Below are 9,692 nucleotides of genomic sequence, written 5' to 3'. Positions count from 1 at the left end.
CATCAATCACGACTTAGCCGCACCCCTCCCCCCATTCAACCACTAGCTTTAATGTCCCTGTGTGTTTACTACACTACTTCGTATAAGGAGACATTCGCCTTTTACATGCAGTGAACTCTCTGCAACAAAGCAGTGCTTTTAGTGTTCTTTTAAAGAAAACCCTTCAGGAATCCACAATGCCCAAGAGAAAGGTATGTAGTTCACTGATTGTGTGGTTACTTTCAGCTTCTGAAATCAGAGAAGCCTAACCAGCTATTGATAGCTCGCTATTTATTGTGAAGCCATCCTCACAACGAAGTCTTAATTATAAACCCGTTTGTTGGCAAAAAATAGCGTGGTGCGTAAAACATGTTGTGCTTTTTATTTGCGATTTTTCTGTGGTAAAATCAACCACCGTCGAGCACCGGAGGTGATAAGGAAGGATTTCTTAGAGCTGTGTAGTCCTGCCTGTAAGGTCTGAAGTCTAGCTGGGTCTCCATGCTGGTAAACCTGAAGCAGCCATGCTTTGCAGCTCTTGGACTATCCTCTGTGTGCTGCGTCCGAGAACAAACGCTTACCTAATCGAGCTGGTTGATCGAATGTGCCCAAAATCGACGCCATAATTTGTAAAAGAATACAAGGTTTTATTTAGTGGTGTTAAAAGCCAGAAATAATGCTGTATAAACCTAAAAATGTATATTTTTTCTCTTTGTTCACGTCGCCAGATGGCTGTAATTGCACCTTTCTCTCGCCGGATGGCGCTGTAAGCGCTAGAAGTCGGCCCCTCCCCCCTCTCCCGGTTGCCCTCCCCCAGCGGCGTGTTAAAAAATTCCGGGGTTGGTTGAGTAGAACGGGGGACAGTGCCCGGGGATGCAGAAGGTGTCACGATCCCATTGTGCCTTCAAATCCCACCCGAAACGAGGCTAATACAATGCGACGCTAATAACTTATTTACAGACCTTGCAGGCGTCGCTATATTGGACCTTTGAAACAGTTTCTGTAAACGGATTATTCCTGCACTAAATTCGTGGCAAGACCACACTGCCCCAGCAGGTGAACGGCTGTAGCTTAGGATGATTAGGTGTGCTGTGCATGTCATGCAGTCAGGCGAACTTGGTAGTGGTGTCACTGCCCCATGCACACTTGGTACATGCTGGTAAAGTGCTATACATTTGCTGTGATTAATTTGTTTCCTGTTTTCCTTTTTTTCCCAGGGAGCCGATGGAGAGGCCAAGGAAGAGGTTTGTCTTCTCTTTGTTTTGTGTTTTATTCTCTCAAAGTTGTCACGCACTTGGTGGTTTCATAAATTACACACGTTAGGGATGCTTGTAGGCCTAATTGGTTAATTGGTGGTAAAAAGAAAACACAAATGTAATGGCCGCATGTAATTGGTTAACTTAATTGGTTAATTGACTCAACCCAATCAATTCATAACAAAATCTCATTTTGTCTTTACAGCCCCAGAGAAGATCAGCAAGATTATCTTCGGTAAGACCATTTAACAGCATTGGCTACAGCTTCCTCATTACAATGCATCATTTATAATAATACACTGATATAATGATATTTATTTTAAATAAATATAACATATGTATTATTATCAATGTCATTATTATAAATGTGTTATTACATGTGGCATGATCTTGTTATACTGTTCTGTTGTTAAATATAGAGCACATTGCAACAGCACGGCTGACTTTCTGTTGTTTTTCTTTGAACAGAAGCCTGCACCTCCCAAACCTGAGCCCAAGCCCAAAAAGACAGCCAAGGTAAACATGCTGCTCTGTGCATGCGCGTGTGCACGTGCACACACACACACAGAGTTCCACAGTTATGGTTTTGCAGGATATAGAACAAGAGACTATTTATTTTACATTCACTGAGTATACAACATTTACTAAGTATTACACAAAATTAACTTACCACAAGGTAGGCAGAGACACTGTTCAGTGCTTACTAAATTACAGGCCTATTTTAAAAAATAACTTCCAGGTGTTGAAAGTGAAACATTCATGCATAACTGGAACTGTGTGCATGGAGAAGCATGTATATATGCATGTGTCAAAACATGCATATATTTGTAATCAGTTAGTATGTAAGCTGTGCTGCTTTAAAACAGCCTTAAAGGACCAACCTGTTGATTAACATTTGCCTGATACAAAAGTAGGTGTGTGTTGTGTGCTGTACTGCCCCTAGTGCTGACAAGTGGTAAAACATCTCACAAAGTGTTAGAATGAATGAATAGTTTGGGTATTGTTGTATGTGCAGAAGGACAAGGCAGTGAACGACAAGAAAGAAGACAAAAAGGCCAAGGCGAAAGCCAAGGAGACCACAGAGCCTGAGGCCAACGAGGAAAACCACGCAGAAAACAACGGAGAGGCCAAGGCCGAGGAGGTGTGTATTGCGTTTGACAGTGTTAATGAAACACCTGCCAAGTGGGACCAAAGATATGCTATGTTGAAGAACTATGATACCATAACTGACAACTTGATAAATCAGATTTGAAGTGTTGAAATAACACTTCTAAAGATAAGCTTGTGGTCTTAAACCAACGCCACACTGTTGCAGTGTTAATTCAGCACTTGGAAAATGGGACCAAATAAGCTATTTAATTTGACTGTCAAAGTTATGGCTTAACACTATTAACGATACATTATAAGATGGTAATATTCAGTCGATTCTACAGATTTTTAAAAAGTGTTAATTCAACACCTAGAGTGTCTAATTAGTCTTCTGCAAAGTGTGCTTGGTCCCATTCTCTAATCGGTGAGTTGACACAGCAAAAGTCTCCTAGTAGAGTTGGCAAAAGATCACCATCTTATACAGTGTCATTCGTCAGGATATGAGTATGTCACACTGGCCTGGCTGGTCGTTAACAACTATGCTGCAGTTTTGGTTCATGGCTGCCCCCTCAATGAAAACATCAGAGAGCATGCTGGGTAGACAGATGGTGGAGAAATAAGATTAGAGATGTACCCATGAGCAGGCATTTTTAGTGTTATGACATCCACACAACAACAATGAGATGTATAATGTTCATTTTCATCAGTATGTAGTCAAACAGCTCTACGTTTAGGTTTGATGTTATCCATTCAGTCTTAAATAAAACTGTAGCCCCGTAATGTGCACCAATTCATCAGTGGGAATGATTTAATAGTCATAGAAACTTAACTACCATAGTAGTACACAACTATGACATTACACACTTAAAGGGACACTGTCCCATTTTTGGAAATAAGCTTATTTTACACCTTCCCTTGAGTTAAATAATAGGGTTTTACCGTTCTCCTGTACTTTCAACTGTTCTCGGGGTATGGCAGTGCAAATTTTACCTCCATGCTAGCAGTTAACATTGAGTCCTATGAGACCAGCTCACGGCTAACTGGTCTCATAGGACTCAATGTTAACTGTTAGCTTGGAGGTAAAAGTTGCACTGCCGTACTCAGAGAACGGTTGAAAGTATAGGAGAACGGTAAAACCCTATCATTTAACTCAAGGGAAGGTGTAAAATAAGCTTATTTCCAAAAATGAGACAGTATCCCTTTAAGTAATACATTACGACTCTGTCATTCTGGTTGCAAAAAACTTTATAACAGGGACAGGGGACATGTCAAGTGAATTAATTCTCTCTCTCTCTCTCTCTCTCTCTCTCTCTCTCTCTCTCTCTCTCTCCAGGTCGAGGCAGCCCCTGAGGAGGAAGCTGCGGAGGAAGCCAAGTCTGAGTAACAGCACTGCCCCGTCTCTCAGTTCCCCCTCCTCCTCTCTTGTTCTCACCGTTCCCCCCATCTTCCTCTTCTCCTCCCCTTCCTCTCACCATCTCTTCTCCAGCCCATCTTCAGTCCCAGGAAAGCCCGAGCCTCTTGTGTGGTTTGCCCCGACTCTCTCCAAGGCGTATTGATAAAACAGAGGAATATTTTTATCGATGATTTTATAAGTATCAGTACAGATTTTTAGCACAAACAAAAAAAAGAGAAGAAAGGAAAAGCTAGACAGTCGGAGCAGCTGACCCGACGTTGCCGCTATCATATCAAGAGTCTGCGAGCAAGAAAAAAATCACACAAAACACATACACACACCATACAACAAAACCCTTTTTCTGTTATTTTTTCCTTCTTTTATAAAAACAGCGTTCATGATTGTCGATAGCTTGTCTGGTCTAGACAGAGTGTAGCTGCGTGTAAAGAAGTAGTGTGTGTCGTCCCTTTTGCGTTTGCGAGCCGTCTCCTTTTACCTGTAAGCCCCATAACACGTTTTAACATGAGTGAATATCTCTCTCTTTTTTAATGACTTTTCATCTGTGCAGTGGGTTTTTTCTGGCTTTTATTCGTCTTCTGCCCGGAAATTGGGGTTCATTTTTTTTTGTTTTTCGTTTTCATTTCAGTGTATTTGTCCATAAAGAAAGAGGAATTAGAACATCTGACAACATTCCAAGCAGTGTAATAAACATGGAACATTGAGTTGACGTAACTCTGGAAAAGAAAAAAATTATGAATGAAATTAAAATTCCCTGCTGAAACACCAGAGAGAAAGAAATAAACACAATAAAATATTTTGTTAAAACAAAATGACAAACATAAAAAGAACCAATACCAGCTTGTTCTAGGTCTTGCTGTTGTTCAAAAAGCGATTTTCTAAATGCTAATTTTTTTTAAGGATTTAAATTTCATGCAGGTGACTGTAAAACCACTCTGATGTTCTGGATGTCTCTTAATAAAAGAAAACCTTGGAATTTTCCTCACTCTGTGTCAGTGATGGTTTATTTGTGTTTGATCATTGTACCAGAGAGGGATAAAAGTTAGAACCTAGACAATCTTTGATTCTGCCTTAGAATGGCATAGTTTTTAAAGAGGGTATACCACAGGCTGGGAAGTAATAAACCTCTAACTTTCTTAAGACCTATGGGTCTAATAAAGTTCGAGAGAATTGCTAGCACTGGTGAAGGGAAATCTGCCTAGATGCTGCAGCCGGTCTTAGTCCTCATAGTGAAATACACTAAGATGGGTCTCCCAATCTTAAACCTATTTTCCTCACAGTTTTTCCTGTGTGTGGATGAGCTTAGTGAATAGTTGCCTTCGCTAAGCAAATATCAATAAGTTTCTTTTGAAACAAAGTTTGTGACAACCATTTAACTATCTACATTTCTCCCTTTGTGCTTTTTGTGGTATGCCCCCTCTGGAAAACTGTGAAAATGAGGCAACAAAGTGATAAGGGCCATCGAAACAATCAAGAGGAACATTTCTTAGTTGTGCTGTTTCTGCAGTGAGAAGAGCCATGATCCACCCCTGTGCTCTGGAAGTAGCAAGAGATTGTTTTGATTAAGGAGCCATTTTCTTTACAAACTTGATCAAGTAGCTGCAATTGTACCAGATAAGATAGATGTGCTTAGAAATAATACACAGAAGAATGATGAAAGATAATTAAAGTGTAATAACGTCAGTAGGGTATGTATGAGTAACATCATGTTAATCCTTAGTAAGAATGATTATCACAGAACAGCCGTGATATTTTTTACTTTCCTGCTATTTACAGGAAAACTAAATAACTGAAAATGTGCAGGCATTTGGAGTTGGGATGAGGCTTGTGCTTTAGGATTGTAATCATTATAAATCTGATGTATTATCTACTTAATCTCCTTATGTAGCCTACTTAATTCACTTAATCTTAATCTTATTGAACACTCCCGAAGTCGTTACGTATGTGTTAAGGAGTTTTTTAAAAAAAATCCTCATAGACAGTGTTGCATATGGATTTATTTGCGTCACTTGACTTAAGGAAGAGCAAACCAACATTTTGGAATAAATCCTTTTGTAAAGTATCAAATATCCTAATGAAGGAAGGATCAATAAAACTTTTGATTGTGAATCGCTATAGTTTGTGATCATGAAATTAAAGGCATTAACGTGTTTCATCGTGTGACTAATTAGTTTAGACTAATTCATTTTTTGCACAGCCTATGGCGACATAATTATAATACCTGACCCATTGCTCATTTTCTTATAGAGTGTACTTTAGGTCAAGGGTTATTCTTCTTTTTCCAAACCATCCGTAACAGGTTTTTCCAGAAAGTAGGATTGGTTGAGGATAGTTATGGTACTGTAACAAAGCATGAGGGCTTCTGGTTTTTTTCTGCTTTTTTGGTTGTTCTCGTTATTTTAATTTGTTGTTTTTGGTGTGTGTGTGTGTGTGTGTGTGTGTGTGTGTGTGTGTGTGTGTGTGTGTGTGTGTGTGTGTGTGTGTGTGTGTGTGTGTGTGTGTGTGTGTGTGTGTGTAGTGGTTGGGGGGGGGGGGGGGGTTGGTGGTTATGCCTCTACTTGATAGTGACAGTGAAGAGATGACAAGAAATGAGTGGGGGAGACCGAGAGGCCAGGCTCAAACCTGTGTCCCCATGGGCATGCGAGCCCAAGTGTGTGTGTGTGTGTGTGTGGGGTGAGTGTGTGAACCAAATTGCAAACCAAAATATAAAAGACACATGTTCTGGGAAGCACTGTATTTCACGTTTTTCATTTCTAAAGTGCTTGCATTGTAGACATTCTGAGTCATTTGGTGGACATTTGCTACAGCAATAGAGCAATATCAATATCTGTGTAGCACAGGAAACAGCAAACAGACCTCTGTGTTGGCATGAGGGACACAGCTTCCAGGGCTTTAAAACGTACTGAGCATTTGCTACAGTAAACCTGCACCAAACAGCAATCCAGATGCATATTGGAGAGTGTGGCAGCACAGCAAACAGGCGCCGTGCCGCGTCAGTGTTAGTGTCGTGTCCCCCGTCCCCAAGAGGAGTTACCAACATGTTCCTCTGGTCCAGTGCGTCACTCGCTGGGCCACCTTGGAACTAGCACACAGCAGTGGATGACATAAGTCCACAGACGCTTACGGAACATTGCTGAGGAGGACGTGTGTATGTGTATGTGTGAGGGGGCTTGTGTGAGAAGGATGTGTGAAGTGTTTGGGGAGGCTCTCTGTGTGTTTGTGTCTTTGTTTGTTTGGGTGTGTTTTGTATGTGTGGACTTTCATCCGAGGAGTGAGTGAGATTATGTAATAAGATTGGTGTGTGTGTGTGTGTGTGTGTGTGCGCGTGTGTGTGTGTGTGTGTGTGTGTGTGTGTGCGCGTGTGTGTGTGTGTGTGTGTGTGTGTGTGTGTGTGTGTGTGTGTGTGTGTGTGTGTGTGTGTGTGCGTGCGTGCGTGCGTGCGTGCGTGCGTTTGTGTGTGTGTGCGTGCGTGCGTGCGTGCGTGTGTGCGTGTGTGTGTGCGTGTGTGTGTGTCTCTGTGTGTGTGTGTGTGTGTGCGTGTGTGTGTGTGTCTGTGTGTGTGTGTGTGTGTGTGTGTGTGTGTGTGTGTGTGTGTGTGTGTGTGTGTGTGTGTGTGTGTGTGTCATGGTAGATAGGAAGCCAGTGAGGGCTGGTGCTCAAGACAAAGGCCATGGTGTTGCTGGTTTGAGGCCAGCGTGTCTCACTGGATGGCTATCCAGATCACTGTGTCTGTGTGTGTGTGTCACTTGTCAGAGCTGAAGGGTGACCTTGTCTATGCAGGCGCATGACCTCATCCCTCTCTCCTGTCCCACGTCACTCCTTCTCTGCTTTCCGCTCTCTCTCTCTCTCTCTCTCTCTCTCTCTCTCTCTCTCTCTCTCTCTCTCTCTCTCTCTCTCTCTCTCTCTCTCTCTCCTCTGTGCTTGTGCAATGGACACCCCTGTCTTGCCCACTCCTCTCTTTGACGACAACTTTGCTTTCTCTCTGTTTGTCTCTTCGTCTCCTGCTCCTGTTACTCCTGTTACATACACTTTAACCACCCCACCCCTCTAAGACTTGGGTGGAGGCTGACTTTTGACTGACCTGCCAAGATTTGAGTAGCTAAATCAGTAGTTTTTCTTTTTTTTCAGCAGCAGTGGTCAAAACATACCAATTTGATTATAAAAGAAAGGCGTGGAGCTTGGAAGGTATTGAAGAAGAAAAAACAGGAAGGCTGGTAGCTGTGGATGCAATATCGTAACCAAATGAAAGAAAGATGCATCATTCAAAACAAATGTTACTTTTTACCCATTAAAGACAAAATAATAAATGAACATACAGTAAAAGCACTTTACTTTTTACTTTGACTTTACTTTATTTGATTTTTTCAGGACATTGCATATCAATAAACATAAATGTGTAAATGTGCCAGACTAAAGCACAATTGCTAATTTCCATCTGGCGTCCAAAATAGGCAGGCTAGATGTTTACAAGTAGAGAAATTAAAAGCACAGGCATGTACTTTTATACAAAAACACTACAGTGGCACATGATGGGAAGCAGTGTGTGGATTTGACACCATAGTCAGGTACTTTCACTACTGACAGTAGGTGGTGTGTTCACACCTGGCATAAAAGACCCCGTCCTTACCAGACCACTGACACTATTAATCACTGTGTGTATCTCTCTCTCTGTGTCTCCCACTCTCTCTCTCTCTCAGCGTTAATAAACATCTAACGTTTAGCGATTCTCCAATTTGATAATATCTCTCCTCTTTGCTAAAGGTCAGGCAGTCATTATCGCTGTGTGCAGTCTTTTGCACTCCGAAAACTCGGGGGGCCTCTGGGGTTGTGAATGGATCAATCGTCCATTACTCGGCACCGCTAAGTAAATTAATTTAGGCTCTGAGACTTTGGCAGTCCTCTTGGCCCCGCTGCTGCTCCAGCGCTCGCTCGCTCGGCCACACAGGTTTTCATTGCACTTCATTAGGCTATTAGAGTGGATGTCTGACCCTGTGGACACTCTCGGTCGACCAAAGGCGGCCAGGAACAATGAAGGGCTGATTAGCCAGGCTGTGGCCTATTGTGTCAGCTGCCCACTGACTCAAGCCCCCTACACGACCCTCATTTTTTGTCCTTGCCACAGTTCACAGAGTGAATTTGCCATCTTAATTCATTTGTCTTGGCATCTGAGGTTCGGAAAGTGAGATGGTGTCAAATGGAGACCCTTCAGTCTCAGTGTGCAGTAGAAGGCATATTAAACATTTTTCTGAATGATGCTTGGCCATCATGGCCCACCCAGCGGGTTCTGATTTGCATGGATGCAGAGTCGCCTTTGACTGGTTAACACCAGGTGATCTCACAAGTGAGAGACTGGAGGCTACCAATGCAATTTCTCGTAGGAAAGGTCTGGTTTACAATTGCCCATGGCTGTTCATTGAGCATTACAAATGTGAATTTGGCAAATACGTAGCCCATAGCCAATTGTGTCAGTTGTATCTACTCAAACAAACTACAGCCATCGCCTTTCACCCCCTTCCCCCTCTCTGATTGGAGCCCAAGATGTGGAACCCTCACTTAGGGGTAGAATCCATGCTATCTGTCAGATCGGAATGATTGTGCAAAACAGCATAGGATTACGCAGGCTAGAGGCACCTTTTCTAGATATAGTTCTACCATGAGAACGCCATGGCCACCACTAGATGTTTACACAGCAAAAAGCGCCCTCTTGATTTCTGGTACTTGATGCATTGACGTGGGGGATGCTATGTACAATGCTGTGTAGAACGAGAGAAGGAACATGTCTCCTAAAGCAGGGTTTCCCAACCTTTTTTGTCTTGGGGACCCCCTAAGCCATTTCGTTGTGCCATAAGTACCCCATAACTTAAGTTCTACATTGATTTCTCCATCCCAATGTGACTATGCTCCATACATTTGTTAGAAGTAAATTTTTCCAAGTACCCCCTGCAGTGTGCTCGCGTACC

At 42.4% G+C, this 9,692-nt stretch overlaps 1 protein-coding gene across 2 annotated transcripts; it reads left to right on the top strand.

Annotated features, from left to right (window-relative positions):
• The first annotated feature begins 28 nt into the window (after positions 1–28).
• Positions 29–4,713, top strand: hmgn6 (high mobility group nucleosome binding domain 6). Of its 2 annotated transcripts, none has more exons than XM_063190284.1 (6): positions 29–191; positions 1,194–1,220; positions 1,438–1,467; positions 1,704–1,748; positions 2,248–2,373; positions 3,655–4,713. In XM_063190284.1, exons 1-6 carry the CDS (start codon positions 177–179, stop codon positions 3,703–3,705), a joined length of 294 nt encoding a protein of 97 aa, XP_063046354.1. In that variant the 5' UTR covers positions 29–176; the 3' UTR covers positions 3,706–4,713. The 2 variants fall into 2 exon arrangements, with proteins under 2 accessions (XP_063046354.1, XP_063046353.1); XM_063190283.1 differs by having other exon boundaries at positions 1,701–1,748.
• The last annotated feature ends 4,979 nt before the right edge of the window (positions 4,714–9,692 follow it).

This window comes from Engraulis encrasicolus, chromosome 23 (genome assembly GCF_034702125.1).
Source record: "Engraulis encrasicolus isolate BLACKSEA-1 chromosome 23, IST_EnEncr_1.0, whole genome shotgun sequence".
Classification (NCBI taxonomy): domain Eukaryota; kingdom Metazoa; phylum Chordata; class Actinopteri; order Clupeiformes; family Engraulidae; genus Engraulis; species Engraulis encrasicolus.
This window is presented reverse-complemented; position numbering and strand designations above follow the sequence as displayed.

Excerpts from the sequence above, each read along its gene's own strand:
- hmgn6 (XM_063190283.1), top strand. Across the intron at positions 1,221-1,437 it reads ATGGAGAGGCCAAGGAAGAG|CCCCAGAGAAGATCAGCAAG; the intron begins GTTTGTCTTCTC and ends TTGTCTTTACAG. Across the intron at positions 1,468-1,700 it reads GATCAGCAAGATTATCTTCG|AAGCCTGCACCTCCCAAACC; the intron begins GTAAGACCATTT and ends TTCTTTGAACAG.